General features: G+C 51.5%; 1 protein-coding gene across 1 annotated transcript; it reads right to left on the bottom strand.

The window, feature by feature from the left end:
- Window positions 1–1,115: 1,115 nt before the first annotated feature.
- On the bottom strand, window positions 1,116–20,464 carry LOC123052418 (uncharacterized protein At4g19900). Its single transcript, XM_044475590.1, has 5 exons — window positions 19,115–20,464; window positions 14,809–14,958; window positions 3,501–3,638; window positions 2,162–2,353; window positions 1,116–1,635 (listed from the first exon to the last, which is right to left on the bottom strand). Exons 1-5 carry the CDS (start codon window positions 20,290–20,292, stop codon window positions 1,449–1,451), a joined length of 1,845 nt encoding a protein of 614 aa, XP_044331525.1. The 5' UTR covers window positions 20,293–20,464; the 3' UTR covers window positions 1,116–1,448.
- Window positions 20,465–22,220: the final 1,756 nt, after the last annotated feature.

Here is a 22,220-nt window from a genome sequence, read left to right as displayed (position 1 = left end):
GTGTGAGGGGATCGCGGCGATGCCCCGATGGAGATGGCGCCGGAGTGAGGTTGGAGGGGCGGGCCAGATCCAATCTGGCGGCAGTCTCTCGGTGTCGATGAAGGCCGATGGAGCGGATCTGGCTTTTGCTCCGCTTGGAGGATGTGGTTGCTTCTCAACGGCGATGTTGGTGGAGGTCTGGTTCGCGCTCTCTCGGCAGTGCGGGTGGTGTTGGACCACGGCTACGCGGTTTCAGCGGATTTGCTGCGGTGACGGCGGTGCGAGGCTTCAGGAACCGTGCTGCTCGGTACCTCGTCGAAGTGGAGATGCGCAACATTACGGATGAAAATCCTGTCCGGTTTTGGCCGGCCGGCGTCGATGGCACCCGCGGGTGTCGTTCCCCTCTCTGGAGGCGACGTCGAGTGTGTCGCCATCTCCATCGTGCTTGATGTTGGCAGTTGTCTCCGGGCGAAAGCCTTGGTCCTCTGGAGCGGCATGATGGCGGCGTCTGCGACGTCGTTTCTCTGTTGGGAGCATCGTGCGAGGAGAATGAGTTTCCACTTGGCGCTCCTCCAGTGTTCGTCGTGGCCCTGACCGCTCACCTCCGGCGCTATGTATGGTCGTCGCGGATGAATCCAAAGGAAGCTGGAGTTGCTGTTCTTCGAAGGTGTTCGGCGTCGATCAAGACGCGGCGAGGTGTTTCAGTTTTGGGCAGGTTTTTCCGTGTTGTAGTTGTGTTGTTGTGTGTGGCTATCTTGAGGATAGCCGGATGTGGTGTTGTGCTACGCTCGTTGTTCGCAGCAAGTGGTAGATGTCATGTACTAATTTTCTCTCCTTCTATAAAGCTATGGTACGCAATTTGTGTACTCTCGAAAAAAGAAAATTTTAGCTTGGATGTGCTACAAACATATCCTTGGCCACTTTCAATCAAACAAGTCAAAAAATAGTTTGTCCGATTTGTGGAGCAGTGTAAGTTCAAGAAATAATTTGGTAGATTTGTTGAAACACAGAAAGCTGTTCTCAGTAACCTGCCATAATTTTTGCACTGTACTTCAGCATTCAAAAGATAAACATCAATAATTATTCCCTAATGATTTGCTGGATTGCAAGCAAGATATAAGTATAACAAGAAAAGATGAATATCAAAACACTCATTTACTCAAACCTCTTAATTTCAAATGCCCAAGTTGTTGAATTCAATATTTGCAGTAAGCAGATTTCCTATCAACACCAACAACAAAAGGGTCAAAGTCACCAAAATTGCACTTGGTTGTAGCATCACCACCGATACCCTGTTGAAAAGAATATATATCTACAATGCCACCATAATATTTTCCCCGTTACACTTTTTAGGCAGATTTCAACAGTATACTAGCCATATTTTGTACCCATTAGACTGGCGAATTTCTTCTGTATATGTATTCTAAACCAATATGAAGCTCGTCGTGGGAACTCCAGGTTGCTACCAACTATAGAACATCAAGGCAATGGAGACAGTAATGGTTAAGAATTCTCTCAACAAGACTGTTGGATTCAGGAACCAGAGAAGATGTAATGCTGTTCCAGAAGTGGAAAGTGGTAGAGTAGTTCAGAATCCTGGAAAACAGAGCATCATGTTGTGCTCTTTCAGCCGTACTGTCTGGTTCTGAGAAGTACCTGCAGTACATCAATACTGCAATGAGCATGCATACCACAAATTTAACCAGTACTATCTGAAGAAAAAAGGGTTACTTCATGTTTTTTGAAAACAAGTCCTTTAACAATCTTATATGCAAAGTAGTAAACTTCTTTCGCGGGGGTAAATGCTAAATGCTAAACTTTTGGAATGGTTGACATGCATCAAGTCCACAGACTGAATTTTGCAATAACTGTTCAGGACCAAGAAGCATATTAACAAACATTGCTGCAATTACAACTCGCAAGAGCATCAGAGTCGGAAAACATGAAAGCTATGTTCTGCAGTAGGAGACAACTTTGATGAAACAAAGGGGTGACAAGAGGAAAGAGTACTACAACATAAGTGTAAATATTTTAGTTGGTAAAGTTCATATTGCTGGTTGAGATCAAACCTTGATGTATAGACTAACAATTGTATAGCTTAGAGCAGAATATTACTTCCAAATAGTAAAGCTGAACAAATTGGCTGACCATGGAAGGACCAATGGATGGACAAACTACATACCTACTGATATCCGTAGAATTTATGGGGTAGAATGTAAATGAGGGTTCCAACTGTATCTCAAGGTGCTCCCTATTTGGATCACTGTCAGAATGATTTCTTATTACTCTTGTCATAAGTTCAGCACCATTCCACTGAATGAGAGTATCATCATATGTTGAATACCATTCCTTCAGGCACTCGAGCAAGAATGGGCTGCATCAGCAAAAGTAATGTATGAAACTACATGCATGAGTTAGAAGTATTAGAAGAGCTTGAGAATGTTAATTCATTATTCAAGCCATTGCATTTGACACCAAACCTCATAAAACACATTGTGCTACAATAAAATTTTGCATGTTCAAGTTGTTAATGCCTTGACAGAACATCCAAAATTATGATTTTAGGATTTTGTGTTGTACCTATTTGTGTCCCTGTTACATGATAGGATAGCATTAACTTTGTCTGATTTTAATTAAGCTAGCCACATTTCCCAACAACCAATACGGCTAGATGCGATTACAATACATATACTCCATATTAGTAAACATAGCTGTATTATACAACTCTAATGCTTATGACTAAAATATATCTATTAGATTTTTCCTTCAAATGTAGCAGTTATTGTCTGCACCGTTATAATCTACACCCACCAATAAGCACATCATTTCACCGAAGCTAGAAAATGACTTTTTAGCAACAAATCATTTCATCAAGACCTCCACATCATTGACTTTTTAGCAACAAATCATTTCACCGAAGCTAGAAAATGACGAGTCACTATAACGTGCAGTCGCCCTCCACATCATTCGATTGTTTTAGCAAAGAATTACTTCACTGAAGCTATAAAAACTAGTCGCTATAAAGTGCAATCACCTCTATATATATGGCGAGAATATGGAGATATTATTCTTATATATTCTTTTTTTCTAGAATATGCACAAGCGTGCATATCATCAATTAAAGGAGTGACAAAGAAACCAAGTTACATACACTGCCCTTTTTTTATTCTTTATAAGTTTATTGCTATAAATTCCCGCAACAACGTGTGGGTATTATCTAGTTTATCCAACTACCCTTAAAAAGAGATGGACTGCTAATATATAGTTGAACAATTCATGTCACTTCCTAATTTAAATTGAAAATTCAGGTATGTGAAATTCTGTCCTTTGAACATCTGCAAGCGTTGTGGCACGTCATTAATTGAATTACATACCAAGACAACAAGAAGTATGACCTAGACAGACCAAAATTGATGCCTAATTTGTACGCATGAATACATAGTATACCATTTGAGATGTAAGGGAAATAGGAATTAAAAAAGGAAATGGCTATATACGAGATCACATGATACTATCATTACCTCTGTTTTTCAAATGCCAATACAGCACCACTGAAACTGGAACCTCTAGAAACTTCTTTTACAGTACCAATAGAATTTCGGAGGGATTTCAATGGTTTGAGTACAATAATATCAGAGTCAAGGTATATACCACCATATCTGCATGCAGAACATAGATCATATATCAATACTTTGTCCTAAAAATAAGAAACTTGAAACTGTACTCATGATTACATTTATGTTCTCACGGCACCCGACTCCTCAACATTCAAGTTGTTATGTATGTATATATCCCTCCCCTATCTCCCTACAACCGTAGTACACCGCACAAGTATACACATATACCATTTTTGGGTCCAGTAAAAATTGGACGCTCGCTGAAAGAAAGTCTCGGGTAAAATTTAACAATTAACTATTTTTTCGTTGAGATCAAGGGAATGTTGACTACATGTAAAGCACATTTCAATCTTATGTTCTTTATTATCTATTCATCTACGAAAAAAGATAGGCAAAATACAGAGAACAGAGAACAGATGTTTACAGCTAAATCAGGATTGATTGTTAGTTTATGGCAGTCCAAGATGAAATTTGTTCTGTTTTGTTGTCCTATTTTAGGTGCTTGAATCTTCATGTCATGTGAAAATTTAGAAACAATTATGTTCTTTGGTTTATGACTATTTATGTAGTGCTATATGTTAGTTGTACATGCGCAGGGTGCGAAGGCGCATTTGACTCGACCAGTGTGAAGGGTAAGGAAGCTACCCGAGCCTAGGAGGATTCGCTTAGGTAGCTGGAACGTAGGGTCTTTGACAGGGAAGCTTCGGGAGCTAATTGATGCAGCGGTGAGTAGAGGTGTTGATATCCTTTACGTCCAAGAAACCAAATGGAGGGGACAGAAGACGAAGGAGGTGGAGGATACCGGCTTCAAGCTGTGGTACACGGGGACGGCTGCAAACAGAAATGGCGTAGGCATCTTGATCAACAAGAGCCTCAAGTATGGAGTGGTAGACGTCAAGAGACGTGGGGACCGGATTATCCTGGTCAAGCTGGTAGTTGGGGACTGTCGGATGTGGGGTTCCGGCAAACCCTTAAGGTTCGAACACTGGGGTGCGCACGAAGTCTCCCCCTCCTACCGATCTACGCTCTAGCTCACTAAGATCTCGCGGACGAACTCGACGAACTCGCAACACAGAAAGACACGAGGTTTATACTGGTTCGGGCCACCGTTGTGGTGTAATACCCTACTCCAGTGTGGTGGTGGTGGATTGCCTCTTGGGCTGAGGATGAACAGTACAAGGGAAGAACAGCCTCCTGAGGTTGAGGTGTTCTTGTGCGTATGAACTTGTGGCGTGAGGATTCGATCTGAACCAGTTCCGGATCAGTTGCCTCCTACTGAGGTGGCTAGCTCTACTTATATAGGCCCTGGTCCTCTTCCCAAATATTGAGCGGGAAGGGAGCCAACAACGGCGGGCAAATTTGAAGGGGGACAGCTAGTACAAGCTATCCTGACAAAAGCGGTCTCCGCCTGCGAAAAGCTCTGGGGTGACGCCGTCTTGGGCTCCACGATGACCTCCGCCTTGCCGTCCTCCTGGTCTTGGTCTCGTTGCATCAATATGGCAACCTTTGCCTGATGCCTCGGTACTCTTCGCCTGCGCTGGCCTCCTTAGCACCGAAGAGGAAATAGGAACGCTGCGCGCATTGGCGCCCGCCTGGTACCGCTCGTCATGGCTCACGTCACGAGAGCCTCGTGAGGTTTGCCTTGCCTTGACATCTCCGCTCCTCGTGAGCCTGCCTGGCTAGGCTACTCCAGAGGAGGTCTTGCGTCGTCCGCCTCGCGAGGCTTGGACCCTCGCGAGGTTCTTGGGTGCCTTGTTGACGAAGATGGGCCGTACGGCTTGCTGCTTGGCCACGCTGTGGGCCGCAGGCAGGCAAGTCTGGGGACCCCCGTTCCCAGAACACCGACAGTAGCCCCCGGGCCCAAGGTGCGCTCGGGCTTGGCTTCGCGGCGAAGCCAAGGGTCAAGTTCGGAGCACCGCGGGCCCCAACAGGCCTGCGGCCTCGGTCGACGCGTGGCGGTTGATTGGACGTGGGCGTCTCCGCTTCCCCACGCTGCCTCGGCAACTGCACGACTTGACAAGTCCCTGCGACATGCAAGGAAAACCATCATTACCTGCGATCGTGGGAGACGCCGTTTGCCTGCTCTTGCTATAAATGGGGAGGGGGCGGAGCCCCCGTTGCCCATCTCTTCCTCCTTGCTTCGTCCTCCTTGCTCCACTGCTGACAACAATGGCGCCCATTAGAAGGTTTTCCACCGAAGAGAAAGGAAAAGCTCCCTGTGACGATCCGGGGCCACTTCCACCGAAGAAGAGGTCGATCCATCGCCGTGATGAAGCGGCAATGCAGGTGGTGATGAGGCCTTGGTGCGAGCGGCCTCCTCCGGGGTACCTGCTACCCTTGTACGCCCGAGCCGAGGGCTCGGGAGGTTGGAGCGACGTGCAGAGCCGCTGCGCCACGTGCCGTCGCCCCTAGGGTCCACGCCACGGACTCCTCGCGCGAGTTGGTGCTGTGGGCGCCGATGCCTCCAAGCTCCTGGATCCGCTTCCCGCGGTTCTTCTCCGACGAGATGCCGCCGAGGGGGCCTCTCGAGCTCTGGCTGCAGCATGCCAACTGCAGCGCTCCGGCGACCGGAGCGGAGATCGAAGCGGTCCCCACCGGCAAGATCTTCATGACTCGCGGCTGGGGCGAGATCACGCGGGTCTGCCGTGCGAGGGGAGCCCTCGCGATTCACTTCGAGTACGACAGCGCCTCCACGCTCTTCTTCAAGGTCTTCGACGCCGAGGGCCGCCGCCTGGAGTGCTGCCCTGGGGAGGAGCGCCAGACCGACGCGCGCCCCGCCCGCAGCTACTCCAACAGCAGTAGCCCTTGGGAGTCCGGCAGCTCTCCTGAGCTTTACGAGACTCCGGAGACGAGCGACGACAGCTACGTGCCCCCGAGCTCTCGCCGCGCTCGGAGCAGGGTTGCGGCGTCCGGCCGTCGCCGCTGATCTGGATGGGGTTGGCGCCGGCCTCCCGTGGCCCACTGTTGATGATGGCATCTACCACGGAAGGGTGTAGATAGGATTCCCCTTAGTGTCAGCTTTTGTTTCCTGCGAAGAATCATGAATCACCCCGTGGGGGCATGTAAGGGTCTGTAATGTCTTTGGTGCTTATCTTCCTTGTTATGAAAACTTGGTGAGTGCATGTCCCGTTAAGGCTTGGTCCCCCCTTTCTTTCCTCGCGATGGCTTGTTGCTCTACGCTGACAGGTCCCGGTCCCCAGGCAGGCTACAGCCGTCGCTGGTATGCCAGGTCGCGTGCCGTGGTCAAGGCCAGGAGGTGTGCGGCCCGAGGTCCAGTAAGAGCCCTTGAGGCGTGATGCTCAGGAGGAAAGAAAGGAAAATGACTTGGCCACAACGGGGCTGCGGCACGGCGCGAATGACCATTAGGCCCAGATATTTAGCCGATCCTGGGGCGAAACTTATCTTGCTGACTTCACGGTGATTCCTGATGTTGCGCTAGGGCTGCGCGCCAATTCGCGTGGCATAGCCAGGTCGGCCCATACGAGTTCCTCTCCCCTCATGCTCTCCTTAGTGCTCTACGTCCTCAGGTCCCGGCCCTCGAGCGAGCTCAGTCGCCGCTGGTATGCCAGGTCGCGATGCCGTGGTCAAGGCCAAGGGGTGAGGGCTGAAGAGCCAGTAAGAGTTCCTGAGTCGCGATGCTCAGGAGCCCCCCTTTTAACGCGCAAGCGAATTGCACGAGAGAAAGAGACTCGCGGTGCCGCCTGCTATCCTTCCCTCGGGATCCCTGTGAGCAGGCACAAGAAGAAACATGGTTTGCCGTTACAGCTGTTAGCCTGCCGCTGGCTGCTCTGGGTGAGGTGAAGGCACTGAGGGCCTGGTGAGGTGACGTGCGCGGTGCGTGCCGCGAGCCAGAGCTCGACGACTCAGATTTGTCAGTGTGGCAGGGACGGACCCATGCACCAGCGCCGTGCCTGTGTGAAGGCCCCCGGGGGAGGCGATGATCGAGCAGGTGATAGCCGTTGGCAGGTTAAGCATGAAGAGCAGGTCAACTTGGATAAATGCAGAAAGATACGTCACCGGGTCTGGCCCGAGCGGCTCAGGGATGATGCAGCCCGAGGGGCGCCCCCAGCAAGGTAAGCTAAAGACTTAAGCAAAAGGGATACATGCCACAGTGACGGACCCATGTGGCCTGGGAATAATGCAGCCCGTGGGGCGCTCCCAGCTTAAACGAACTTGGAAGGTATCACCTGGTTCTGTAGACGAAGTAGAGTTGGTGCAGCTGAAGCCGCGCGTTGAAGTAATGGCTCCTCATGAGCCACCAGGACCCTGAGCCTCGGGAGGCTCCGGAGGTTCAGGAGGTTCCCTGAAGACCGTCTCCATCTTCTCCAGGACGGCGTGGAACCTGGCCTCCTGAGCTGCCAGGACTTGCCGCATGTTGCGCTGATAGGCCGTCGCCACGCTCGGCAAGCCGAAGGGCATGCGAACGTAGCTGTGTGGTGGGCCCTCACAGCGGCCCACACGCAATGGCCAGAAGCGCTCCTGAGATGCGGCCCTGTTGAGCCCTGGGACGTCGACGCAGACACGCAGCCCGGCATCCTCGCCTGGATGGGGAGCTACGCCTTGTGAGCGGCTGTGGCCGCGCATGGCTCTTGCTTCTTGCAGTTCCTGGGTGGCCTTGGTGATGAACTCCTGGGTGGTGGGCACTCCTTGCCCTGTGCTCTCCTGAGGAAAGTGTGCCGTGAGGCACGCTTCCAAGTGGTGCCCAAGCGCCTCCCTCGTGAGGTTGGCAAGGTCTGAGGCTCTCCGGAAGAGAGCCCCCGAGCCCTGCCTGAGGAGGGCGTCGGGCGCGCTTTCCTATGCGGTGGAGGGAGGCGCCCCTGGAGCGGGCGCTGGTCCTGATGAGGCTCCTGCCGCGACACCATCCTCTTGAGGTCCTGTGCGGCGCGGCAACTTCTTCTTGGGGATGGTCTCCGGAGGGCCTTCACTTCTGCTGTCGGGGTTGTCGATTGCCGCGGCTTGAAAGGCGCGCTCAAGGGAGCACACCGCATCCCTCTCTTCACACGGGACAGTGATGATCCCTCCACTTCCTGGCATCTTGAGAACGTTGTAGCCGTGATGAGTGACTGCCATGAACTTGGCCAGGGCTGGATACCCGAGGATGGCATTGTACGGCAGGAGGATGTGCGCGACGTCGAAGTTGATGAGCTCGGTGCGATAGTTCTTGCGCTCCCCGAAGGTGACAGGCAGGCGGACTTGCCCTATCGGTGTGGTGGAACCGTCGGTCACTCCTAAGAAAGGCTTGGTTGGCTAGAGCTACTCATATGGCACTTGGAGGTTGTCGAACGTGTCGACGGACAGGACGTTGAGCCCTGCGCCGCCGTCGATGAGAGTCTTGGTGACTTGCACATTGCTGATGACGGGAGCACAGCATAGGGAGGGCGCCAGCGGTGGCTACGCACTTGAGCTGATCTGCCGAGTTTAAGGTGATGACACATTGGGACCACCTGAGCGGGCACGTGGCCTCGAGCTTGGGGAGCACCGCGTTCACCTCGCGAGCGAACTGTTTGAAGATGCGTTGAGAGGCTGGGGCCTGGGCACCGCCCAAGATGCAGGCGATCGCACACGGCTCCTGGAAGCCCCCAGCCCCCTCGTCCTGGTGGTGGTCGTCGTTCCTTCTTGGTGGTGGCAGCGGGGGAAGACCGGCATTGCCCTGGGGGCGATCCTCACGAGGCGGGTCCCTCCAGGCGCCCTCGCGAGGTTGATCCTGCCAGCGGTCCTCACGAGGCCGGTCGCGCCACTCCTGGCGCGGGCCACGGTCGTCCCAGCGTCCGCCTCCGCGTCCTCCTCCGCGGCCGTAGCCCCGATCGTTGCGCTCGGGGCGTCGACCGTAGCGTCCTTCCCGTATGGCTCTGAGCTCTTGACAGTCGCTGGTGTTGTGGGTGTTCAGGTTGTGGAAGGCGCAGAACGGTCGGCCGTTCTTGGATGACTCGGGCTGATCTCTGCCTCGCTTGGTGTCGGGCTCCGCTGCGAGCACTACCGCCTCTTTGCGCTTCACGTCCTTGGCCTTGGCCTTCTTCTCCTCCGCTCCTGCAGCTGGCAGCTCAAGGAGAGAGAGGCGCCCCTCCTCAGCTCTTGCGCACTTGGCCGCCAGGTTGAACAGCTCCTAAGATGTGCAGAGCTCCTCGTGGATAGCGAGCTCTTCCTTCATCTTGACGTCACGGACGCCGTCCGAGAACGCGGAGATGATGGCTTCGTCCGTGACCTTGGGGATCTTGAGGCGGGTGTTGTTGAAGCGCTGGATGTACTTCTGGAGGGTCTCTCCTGGTTGTTGCTTGAGCGGCGTAGATCACCCGCGGCCGATGGGCGGTCGCGAGTGCCCTGGAAGTTGGCGACGAAGCGGTCGCGCATCTCGTCCCAGGAGAAGATCGAGCCGTGCTGCTGGTTCAGGAGCCAGGAGTGGGCCCCATCCTTGAGAGCCATGGGAAACCAGTTCGCCATGACTTTTTCGTCGCCGCTGGCCGCTTCGATGCTCAGCTCATAGAGCTGCAGGAACTCCGCGGGGTCGGCGGTGCCGTCGTAGCAGGAGGCAGATCTGGCTTGAACTTGCCTGGCTAGGCGACGCTACGCAGTTCGGGGGTGAAGGTGCGGCAGCCGACCATGGTCGCCGGGGCCCGCTTCTGAGGTGGAGCTTGGTCTTGGCGAGGTCCGCGCTGCGCCGCTGCATGCGGCACGCGGTCTTGACGAGGTGGCGCGGGGAGCGCCGGTGCAGCTTCTCGCGGCCGCGGGATTTCTTGGCAGCTTCTTTCTTCACGCGCGAGCGCCGGGCCCGGTGGATCATGCCGCGGAGGCGCGCGCCTTGGTGCCAAGGCACCGTCTTGGGGTTGAGGTGGTGGAGGCACGCCATGAGCCCAGTCGCCCGCGGCCGGTTGAGGAGGAGGCAGAGAGTGGGACGGCGCCGGAGAGCCCCTGCGGCGCGGACGAGCTCGGCGACGCGGTCGAGCCACTCCTCATAGAGGTCGTCGACGGGGCGGTAACGCAGGAGCTCGTTCGTCGCGATGAGCGCGGCCCGTGCCTCCATGGGAGCGCGGTGCGCGTGAGATGAAGAACCGGCAGGGGTAAGTGATGGAGTAGCGGTGCGGCCGTCTTGCCGCACCGAAGGATGCAGCGAGGACGCCTGCTGCTCGTTCCCCGCCGGGCCGGTGGCAGCGTTGGCAGCGGGAGACGGAGAACGACGAGGTGGCCCGCCTACGGGAGCCGTCTGAGCGACGCGGGCGGAGAGGGCAGCCCGACGCTCAGCTCGAGCACGGCGAGCGTCCGCCATGGAAACGACGGAACGATGGAGCAACGAACTGATGGAAGGGAAACTACGGCGCACCCCTACCTAGCGCGCCAAATGTCGGATATGGGGTTCCGGCAAACCCTTAAGGTTCGAACACTGGGGTGCGCACGAAGTCTCTCCCTCCTACCGATCTACGCTCTAGCTCGCTAAAATCTCGCGGACGAACTCGACGAACTCGCAACACAGAAAGACACGAGGTTTATACTGGTTCGGGCCACCGTTGTGGTGTAATACCCTACTCCAGTGTGGTGGTGGTGGATTGCCTCTTGGGCTGAGGATGAACAGTACAAGGGAAGAACAGCCTCCTGAGGTTGAGGTGTTCTTGTGCGTATGAACTTGTGGCGTGAGGATTCGATCTGAACCAGTTCCGGATCAGTTGCCTCCTACTGTGGTGGCTAGCTCTACTTATATAGGCCCTGGTCCTCTTCCCAAATATTGAGCGGGAAGGGAGCCAACAACGGCGGGCAAATTTGAAGGGGGACAGCTAGTACAAGCTATCCTGACAAAAGCGGTCTTCGCCTGCGAAAAGCTCTGAGGTGACGCCGTCTTGGGCTCCACGATGACCTCCGCCTTGCCGTCCTCCTGGTCTTGGTCTCGTTGCACCAATATGGCAACCTTTGCCTGATGCCTCGGTACTCTTCGCCTGCGCTGGCCTCCTTAGCACCGAAGAGGAAATAGGAATGCTGCGCGCATTGGCGCCCGCCTGGTACCGCTCGTCATGGCTCATGTCACGAGAGCCTCGTGAGGTTTGCCTTGCCTTGATATCTCCGCTCCTCGTGAGCCTGCCTGGCTAGGCTACTCCAGAGGAGGTCTTGCGTCGTCCGCCTCGCGAGGCTTGGACCCTCGCGAGGGTCTTGGGTGCCTTGTTGACGAAGATGGGTCATACGGCCTGCTGCTTGGCCACGCTGTGGGCCGCAGGCAGGCAAGTCTGGGGACCCCCGTTCCCAGAACGCCGACAGGGACTTAGTTCTCAATGTTATCAGCGCGTATGCCCCGCGAGTAGGCCACAATGAAAACACCAAGAGGGAGTTCTGGGAAGGCCTGGAAGACATGGTTAGGAGTGTACCGATTGGCGAGAAGCTCTTCATAGGAGGAGACCCCAATGGCCATGTGGGTATATCTAACACAGGTTTTGAACGGGTGCATGGGGGCTTTGGCTATGGTATCAGGAATCAAGAAGGAGAAGATGTCTTAAGTTTTGCTCTGGCCTACGGCATGATTGTAGCTAACACCCTCTTTAAAAAGAGAGAATCACATCTCGTGACTTTTAGTAGTGGCCAACACTCTAGCCAGATTGATTTCATCCTCTCGAGAAGAGAAGATAGGCGTGTGTGCCTAGACTGTAAGATGATACCTAGAGAGAGTGTTGTACCACAACATAAGCTGGTGGTTGCTGACTTCCGCTTTCGGATTCGTGTCCAGCGGGATAAGCATGCGAAAGTCGCTAGAACGAAGTGATGGAAGCTCAAGGGGGAGGTAGCTCAGGCGTTCAAGGAGAGGGTCATTAAGGAGGGCCCTTGGGAGGAAGGAGAGGATGCGGAGAATGTGTGAATGAAGATGGCGACTTGCATTCATAAGGTGGCCTCGGAGGAGTTTGGAGTGTCCAGGGGAAGGAGAAGCGAAGATAAGGATACCTGGTGGTGGAATGATGATGTCCAAAAGGCGATTAAAGAGAAGAAAGATTGTTTCAAACGCCTATACCTGGATAAGAGTGCAGACAACATAGAGAAGTACAAGATGGCGAAGAAGGCCGCAAAGCGAGCTGTCAGTGAAGCAAGGGGTCGGGCGTATGAGGACCTCTACCAACGGTTAGGCACGAAGGAAGGCGAAAGGGACATCTATAAGATGGCCAAGATCCGAGAGAGGAAGACAGGGATATTGGCCAAGTTAAATGCATCAAGGACGGAACAGACTAACTCTTGGTGAAGGACGAGGAGATTAAGCATAGATGGCGGGAGTACTTCGACAAGTTGTTCAATGGGGAGAATGAGAGTTCTACCATTGAACTAGACGGCTCCTTTGATGAGACCAGCATGCGTTTTGTGCGGCGAATCCAGGAGTCTGAGGTCAAGGAGGCTTTAAAAAGGATGAAAGGAGGCAAGGCGATGGGCCCTGATTGTATCCCCATTGAGGTGTGGAAAGGCCTCGGGGACATAGCGATAGTATGGCTAACCAAGCTTTTCAACCTCATTTTTCGGGCAAACAAGATGCCAGAAGAATGGAGATGGAGTATATTAGTACCAATCTTCAAGAACAAGGGGGATGTTCATAGTTGTACTAATTACCGTGGAATTAAGCTGATGGTCCATACAATGAAGCTATGGGAGAGTCATTGAGCACCGCTTAAGAAGAATGACAGGCGTGACCAAAAATCAGTTTGGTTTCATGCCTGGGAGGTCGACCATGGAAGCCATTTCTTGGTACGACACCTCATGGAGAGATACAGGGAGCAAAAGGACTTGCATAAGATGGTCATTGACTTGGAGAAGGCCTATGATAAGATACCGCGGAATGTCATGTGGTGGGCCTTGGAGAAACACAAAGTCCCAGCAAAGTACATTACCCTCATCAAGGACATGTACGATAATGTTGTGACAAGTGTTCGAACAAGTGATGTCGCCACTGATGACTTCCCGATTAAGATAGGACTGCATCAGGGGTCAGCTTTGAGCCCTTATCTTTTTGCCTTGGTGATGGATGAGGTCACAAGGGATATATAAGGAGATATCCCATGGTGTATGCTCTTTGCGGATGATGTGGTGCTAGTTGACGATAGTCGGACGGGGGTAAATAGGAAGTTAGTTATGGAGACAAACCTTGGAATCGAAAGGGTTTAGGCTTAGTAGAACTATAAAACCAAGTACATGATGTGCGGTTTCAGTACTACTAGGTGTGAGAAGGAGGTTAGCCTTGATGGGCAGGTGGTGCCTCAGAAGGACACCTTTCGATATTTGGGGTCAATACTGCAGGAGGATGGGGGTATTGATGAAGATGTGAACCATCGAATCAAAGCCGAATGGATGAAGTGGCGCCAAGCTTCTGGCATTCTCTGTGATAAGAGAGTGCCACAGAAGCTAAAAGGCAAGTTCTACAGGACGGCGGTTCGACTTGCAATGTTGTATGGCGCTGAGTGTTGGCCGACTAAAAGGCAACATGTTCAACAGTTAGGTGTGGCGGAGATGCGTATGTTGAGATGGATGTGTGGACACACGAGGAAGGATCGAGTCCGGAATGATGATATACTAGTAGAGTTGGGGTAGCACCCATTGAAGAGAAGCTTGTCCAACATCGTTTGAGATGGTTTGGGCATATTCAGCGCAGGCCTCCAGAAGCTCCAATGCATAGTGGACGGCTAAAGTGTGCGGAGAATGTGAAGAGAAGTCGGGGTAGACCGAATTTTACATGGGAGGAGTCCGTTAAAAGAGACCTGAAGGATTGGAGTGTCACCAAAGAACTAGATATGGACAGGGATACGTGGAAGCTTGCTATCCATGTGCAGAGCCATGAGTTGATCGCGAGATCTTATGGGTTTCACCTCTAGCCTACCCCAACTTGTTTGGGACTAAAGGCTTTGTTGTTGTTTGTTATATGTTAGTTGTACACTTGTATTTTTAAGTTCTAACTGATCTGGAGTGCTGTTAGATTTAACAACTAACTGTTCATCTGCTTTCAATGGCAATGGGGGTAAACTGTTTCCAAATGAAAGGCTCTTTTCGTAACTCTAACTGTTCTACCTGACTATTCATTGCTAGTGTATTCACTTGACTACTCATTGCTGGTGCAGATTCATCCACAACTCTATATGGATATAATACCTTTTGAAAAGCATAATAGTTCCATTTTTTCTCTAGATAATTTTAACAGGCTGTCAAATAAACTATGCATGTAATCAAGAAATGTTGGCACTAGTATGTAGTGCTATTATTTTCTTACCTGTACAGAGCAGCAAGGCGTACTAGCTCACTGTAATGCAAGGGGTAATTTACTGTTTTCCGCCATTCATACCACACCGATGCAAAAATGTGGGTTGGTGTGCCCTCCAAAAGTTCATCAAGATTCGGCACTGCAACTGCAACCTTGTGTCTGAAAGAGGAGAAATTAATTATGAGTGATGATGCTGAGACAACTGTAGCGAAAACAATTATTCATAAGATCTACAACATGAAATGCACATTATATTGGTGGTCATATATACACTAAATACAAGACGGTGTTCAGAATATTGAGTACATATATTCTAAGCAAATAGACATTCTAGCTTGGCTGTATGATTTAGTGAGAATTTAACTGTGGGCACATGATTTGGCTTCTTCACATGGTAGATACTACTCCCTCTGTAACTTGATATAAGACGTTCTTTGACATTATCACTGTGTCAAAAAAGGTCTTATATTAAGTTACAGAGAGTTACTAACAACACAAATCGATGTCCTACTTGTGTCTTAGCTGAAAGCTTGACAAGGCCTATGTAGTGTATTTGGACACCCAACCACTCACATGTAGAATGGGGCATTCAAAACCAGACAGGGATTCCTTCTCCTAGGGTTGCTCTGAGGGTCCAGTCCGCCTTAAAAACTAAAAAATGAACTGCCACTAAAAAATGGTGAAAAAAGGGGGCATAACTAAGAAGACCTTCCGAGCTACAAATTTCGCAGGAGTATTACAAACAAGTAAAGAAGATGCATGACATTGCATGGTGCACAAACACCAAATAAGATCAACAAATTGTAACAGAGCTCAGTGTATCTGTCTCTTGACTGTAGGTCACTGTATAAACATGGCGCGGAAGGGAGCAGACAAATATGGAACACATCAATATTCACGGCAAAGGAGGGTGTTGTAGACAAACTAATACGGGGGAACAACTTGCAGAAGAGGGGGAACAAAAAGCGGTCACATGGCTTGGGCTTCCCTGTAAACAGGTAGCCATGGACATTCAGCAACAAGGTAAACATCCTTTGGCGAGAGGTCGGATGGCAACACATGAAGCTGAATGAAGCCATATGAAGGGGGGCACCAGTCAAGGGAGAAATTGGTCAGCAGTTGAGGGAGAAACGAGTCTAGAATGGTCAAGGAAGACGACGACAGAACTTTACACACTATGGACTATATCAATCCTTGAACTCAAAGATAGATGGGGCACCATTCTTATAGGCAGTAGCCCTAACAACGTAACTACAATAATGTGGATTCTAACTGCAGATAAATTGGAACTACTAATCAACCAAACGTACAACTAATGGACTTTCTGCTGCTAGTTGTTGGTACTTGGATTGCTTGCCCATATGGCTGGACAGGTGCATGCGTACAACAGAATCATCATCAAACAGAAAAAGAATCCTCTCCAAACTAATTGAACATGTCTATCTGAATAGCCATTACGGCTGCAGCATCTTTCATTGTTCCCATGGGCTGTAGCTAGTATAGCTGATGTTTCACATGTTTACAACACAAGTATAGATGATATCTTAGAAGGATGTCATTTCGGCGCAGAAAACACATCTGTCCATGGATGGCAAGTGAAAAAAATATCGCTTTTGAAATGTTATAAGATGCAATGACTATTCGGAAGATCTCAAATGTCTGGTAATCAAGCAATAAGTCACCAAAGGAAACCAGCCAGTCTGATGCCTAAGCGCCTAAAGCGGGCATATTAGTAAGGCGCTGCCAGGGCGCCTTATCGCCTAAGCGATGCCTAAGCGTCTAAGGCAGGACGCCTTATAAACAATGCAGCCACTGAAATAAAAGATAGAAAATTTCAGATGGTAGATAATTTAAAATGATCCAATACTTATGCTACTTACTTTATAGGCGGGTATTTAGTTGTACATATGTAATACACTCCATCAGTAAAAACCACCTTCTCTTGGTAAATCATTAGTTATTCATCTAAAGAGCTTCCAATATATTACCTTGTAAAATTCGTGATATGGTGTATGCTTTAAACAAATACTCGAGCACAGAAAGAATGTGAACAGATTAGCTATGATTTGGGAAACGATCCCTTCCAGTCGATCGGACAAGTCTTGCGCCAGTCGAGTGTGCGTCGTTCGATTCCATCAGATCGTACACTCCATATCCACGCAAATCGGTCCAGCGATGCTCACGCCGCCTCGCTCGTGTAGCAGCATGTGTTCGGTGGGACCCACGAAAGAAGTCTTCGTCTGTGTCTTATCCGTTCCGGGCCACGCGCATCCACCCGTTTCCTTTCTTCCCCAGCTTCTGGTTGTGACCACGGCTAAGAAGGGTGCTGCAACCGCGACGCGCATATGCTGGAACCGGCACTCGCCGTTGCTGCAACCAGCTACGGCGATGCCTATGGCGGAGGACCAACTGGCCGAGGATGCTACGACCGGTGGACTGGTTGCTGGAACCGACAGCGCGATTTGCTGCATAGGGGGTGGAACCACGTGGGCACCAGCGCTGCAACTGTCAAGCCGGCAAGGGGCCCCGGCGAGCCAACGAGCGGCGCCATGGAGCTACAAGCTGGAGGCCACGGGGGAGACGACCAAGCAGGGGCTAGGAGAAACTGCCGCTAGCAAGAAGAGGGCATGCACGAAGGCGTAGCGGCTGAATCCTGTGGTTACGAGCGCGCACATCATGTGGCTGCACGGCGACCGGCCAAAATTTGGGCCGGTCGTCCGGCGCCTAGCTCTCCCCCTATGGTTTGCTCTTTTTGGAATGGTAATCGAGCAATAAGTCACCAAAGGACACCAGCCATTGAAACAAAGAGCCTTCACGATGATTCACTAATTGATGCTGTTTACTTTTGTTGGGTATTCAGTTGTCCATATATGTGTTTGTATCCATTGGTAAAAAAACATGAGCTTCCAGTATATTAACCATGTAAAATTCATGGTATGGTGTATGATTTACATATAAATACTGCGGCACAAACTCCAGAAAAAACAGGCGCGCATTAATTGAGTATTGCTCTTTGCAGAATGTTCCTTGGGATTCCAGACCATCAATTACGTATTTACGGACTACTAGAGAATGGATCTTGCTGACCTAATATGCAGATTACAACCATCAAATGACCTTTTGAAGTGGATAAATCTAGAAAAGCAAGCAAAGTTGCAGCAAACAACTACGTTGGATAGCAAATAGCAAAGGTTAAAGCACCTAAAGGTGCATCATTTGTGATATTTAAGGAAGTTAATTAATTCAGACTAGGTCTGATCTGTATCATACACCATAGCTAGCTGAGATATCACTTGATGTGCCAATGCTAACAGAGCTGGGGAGCAGTAATCTAAGAGGTGAGGGCATGTTTTTATGCTTGTACAACTAATCCAGCCAATGTTAATAGTATAGGTAAACAGAATATAATACTTTAAACACTCAGTTAGAATCTTGTGTGGTGCTGACCAAACATGCAAACGCAAGCACAAGAATGTACCGTTATCCTACTCATGTATACTTTATTGGATGGCTTGGGGTTCAATTAGTAATTTATTCTGGGGTTAGTAAGGAATAATCTGGGAGGATAAGAACACAATAAACTTCCTCCCTCCGTTCCTAAATATTTGTCTTTCTAGAGATTTCAACAAGTGACTACATACGGAGCAAAATGAGTGAATCTACACTCTAAAATATGTCTATATACACCCGTATGTGATAGTCCATTTGAAATCTGTAAAAAGACAAATATTTAGGAACGGAGGGAGTATACGCTAAGGAGTAAAATAGCGAAGACAATATTCTGCACAGGTGTGGACCTAAGCCACTTTTAATCCAAGGGTTAGAAAAGAGAATGACCATGTGAAGGGTGGGATTCGAAATGCAATGACAGAGACTAGAGATTTCAATTCCCTTCGACGACAGTTTCTACTAAGTACATGTACATTTATGCCAGCAATAGTTCTAAAACATGGTGTTCTTTCCCCAGAAGTGACACATTTCCTCAAATAGCTGGTAAATATAGTAGTACAAAGAAAGAAAAATACCGTGTAGCACCAAGTGGTTCTAGTTCTAGTTACTTCACGCTTTCATGTTGGAAGTATTATCTTTCCGTCGTTTGTTATTCACAGTTGGCTGATCTCATTAATTAAATACTACTCCCTCCGTTCCAAAATAGATGACCCAACTTTGTACTAAAGTTAGTACAAAGTTGGGTCATCTATTTTGGAACGGAGGGAGTAGTTATTACGAACACTACAAAGTTGTATGACTTCAGCTGTCACTCGCAAATTAAATCTAAAGAAGCATCAGTGAATGAGCAGGTTATGAAACATACCCTTCCTTCACAAACTCATGGAAGGCCTCCAGCTCCAGCATCTCCGACAGCATGACCACACAGGCATCAGGATGCTGCAGGAGCAAGCTCTCGAGCCCACGCTGGTGCCGAACACCATACGCCCACTGAGGGCTGTTCCATACCATGAACACCCTCAGGGAGCACTTGCCATGCTCAAAGAACCTTTCCATGAACTCTGAGAACCCCAAATGTGGATCAATTCCTGGAAAGTGTCCCCACCTCCTAACTTCTTCCGGCTCCTCCTTCAGAATGGCTCCTATTCCATGCTCATTGTCGGACGACTTGAGGCTCCGCCGGGCAAAATTCTTGGATGAGTCTTTCTCAATTTCTGAGATGAGCAACCGCTGCACCATGCGGTCGCCACGGGTGAGTGAAGTGAGACCAGGACTGTCCGGGTCCTGGAGCAGAGGGTGGTTGCGAGGATTGAGGAACTCCAAGTTGGACCTGAGCATCCGATCGCGCCGGAGGTAGTCCGCCTTCCCCTCCAGCCACCGCGCCCAACCAGAGCGGAGCCGCGTCTCGCTACGGCCGGAGGCGGGCTTGAGGAGCAGCGCGTCCTCAATGCCGCTGATGGACGAGATCTCCACCCGCAGCTCCAGATCCACAGGCTCGTCGTCGGATCCAAAGGAGGCGGCGGCGATCCGACGCGGGGAGTCCAAGTGGGGGAACCCCACGGGCGGGGAGTCGCCAGCGGGGGGGAGGCGGAAGGGGAGGCGGGCGACGCCGGCGGCGTGGTCCCAGAGGAAGGACGCGGCGGTGGCGGAGGCGGGCACGTCGTCGGCCGCGTCGGTGACGGCGGAGGAGTCGTCCTCGTCGAGCACGTCGAGCTCGTCGATGCGGTCGTCGTCGGGGTTGGTAGCCGCGGCGCCCTCGGTGGCGGCAGCGGTGGTCACGGCGGCGAGGGTGAGGTCGGGGTCGAGCGCGGCGGCCACAGGGTCGTCGTCGTCGTCCGCGAGGAGAGCGGTGGAGTTGGTGGCGGCGGAGTCGGTGGCGGAGGAGCGGGACGAGGAGGAGAGCGGGAAGGGCGAGGAGGAGGAGAGGCGGGAGTGGAGGACGGCGAGGGAGAGGAGCAGGAGCAGCGCCGCGGCGACGGCGCAGAGCTGCGGGCCGAGGCCGGAGCGCCGCCGCGCGGGGTGCGAGTGGGAGCGCGGCAGCATGTCGCGGTTGGAGGGACCCTCTCCCCTCTCTCCCTGCAACCGCAAGGCTCCGCCGCGCGCGCCTGTAGCTGCGTTTTCTTGGTGTTTAAACCATGCCCGGTGACTCTAGCTAGTCGAACTGTCACAGTCGCGCGGCCTCACCAACCTTTGGCTACAACTATCCTCTTTGGACAGGGAGCTGACCGTATGAACAGGGGAATAAGCTCGCTTTTGATGCACACATTCATCTTGGTCCCTTGACAGCCTGTTTGGCAACTTTTCACATAACCCAAATGTGGCACTTATCAACTTCGCCCACGCTTCTATCACCCTCCATCGCGATTTAGGATTTTTAGAGCGGCGAGCGGTGCCATGTCATGTTTTGGGAGCGTTCGGTGCGAACGACGCACGACCGAACGAGTCTCTTATCCACTCCCCCATACACTCTGCCGCTCACTTTTCTCCCCTTCATCTCGAGCTCATGCGGGGGCTGCCCCGTCGGCATATTCGAAGACCACGGCGAGGAGCTCGTGTGGGGTGGCTGTGTGGGCGGCTTACTCGAAGACCGCGGCGAAGGTGCTGCTCCCGGAGCGCGAGCACCATGGCGAGGAGCTCGTGTGTGGGCGGCTGCGCCGGTGGCTTACTCGGAGACCGCGGCAGAGGTGCTGCTCCTGGAGACCGAGGCGGGGAGGAGTGGCGAGAAGGAGATGGGGGCCGATGCGTTTGAAGACGGGGGCCGCCCCTGCTACTGCCCCGTGTGTTGGGGCGGCTTCGGCAACGCAGCAGGAGGCCACGTCAAGGATCTGCGCGAGCACAGAGTGGAGGTGGTTGCGCGGGGAGCGCGCGGGGAGCGCGCGGCGGCGGCAGCTCTGGCGAAGAGGAGCGGCGGGAAGGCGATGGGGCGCGGGCGCGATGCGGTCGGCGACAAAAGGCGCCCCTGCTACTGCACTGGGTGCTGACGCAGGTACGAGAGCGCTGTGGTCCGGGATGGAGCATGTCGACGTTCGTCTCCGACGCCTCCGTGCGCCGCGAGCTCCGCGGCCTACTCCAATGGCTTCCTCGTGTCCAAACCTCCACGCTCCGTGCAACGCGAGCTCCGGGAGCATCCGCAGCGTGACCAAGAGGACCAACGCAACAGTGGAGGGCACTTTGGAGGAGCAACATTGGGGTGTGGAAGCAGCAGCATAGGGCAGGGCGGCTCCACAGGCAGCAACAGGGGGCAGTTTGTGCTCAGGTGGATTCATGCAAGGACATGAGAAGCATTTTAGATTTTATCCTTCATGAATGTGAATTTCACGCATAATCTGTCATGCAAAATTCATAGATATTTTCTAATTTTGCCTTCATGTATGAAAACAAAAAAATTGTAAATTTGCCATGTCGCACACCCTCGCACCTGCACACACGCAGGTGCAGCGGCCGCCCCGATCTGCTCTGGTAGCCCGACGAGGATGCCGCTATTCGTGTTCGCAACCAAAGCATCCACACCAGTGCACGCCAAGTCTGACGCAGCATCACTTTTCGCCTCATGGGAAATTTAAGAGATAATGTTCTCAAAAATCATGGCAATTTTTTGCGAAGTAGCATGCCACATTTCACAATAATATGTGTGCTTGTCTTCCATTTTTCACTTTGTACGTTGATGATGACCAGATTAAGCATGGCAAATCTTAAGAGAATTGTTAGCTATTGCTTAATTAAGATGGTCACGAACATGGCAAACTTGCAATGGCAACTTAAGGTATTCAAAATCTTGGCAACCTAAGATGTTCAAAAACACGGCAAAGTTGCCATGGCTACTAAAATCAGTAAATTTTATAGATGTGTTTTTTGTCATGGCAACTAGAAGCCTGTGTTGCCATGACTCGTTGTGTCTTTTGCCATTTCCATCCAAAGGATGTTGCCATGGCAATTACAAATTAGTTTGAGAACAGGGCAAGTTTGATATT

The sequence above is a fragment of the Triticum aestivum genome, chromosome 2D, assembly GCF_018294505.1.
Source record: "Triticum aestivum cultivar Chinese Spring chromosome 2D, IWGSC CS RefSeq v2.1, whole genome shotgun sequence".
NCBI classification, from domain to species: Eukaryota; Viridiplantae; Streptophyta; class Magnoliopsida; order Poales; family Poaceae; genus Triticum; species Triticum aestivum.
This window is presented reverse-complemented; position numbering and strand designations above follow the sequence as displayed.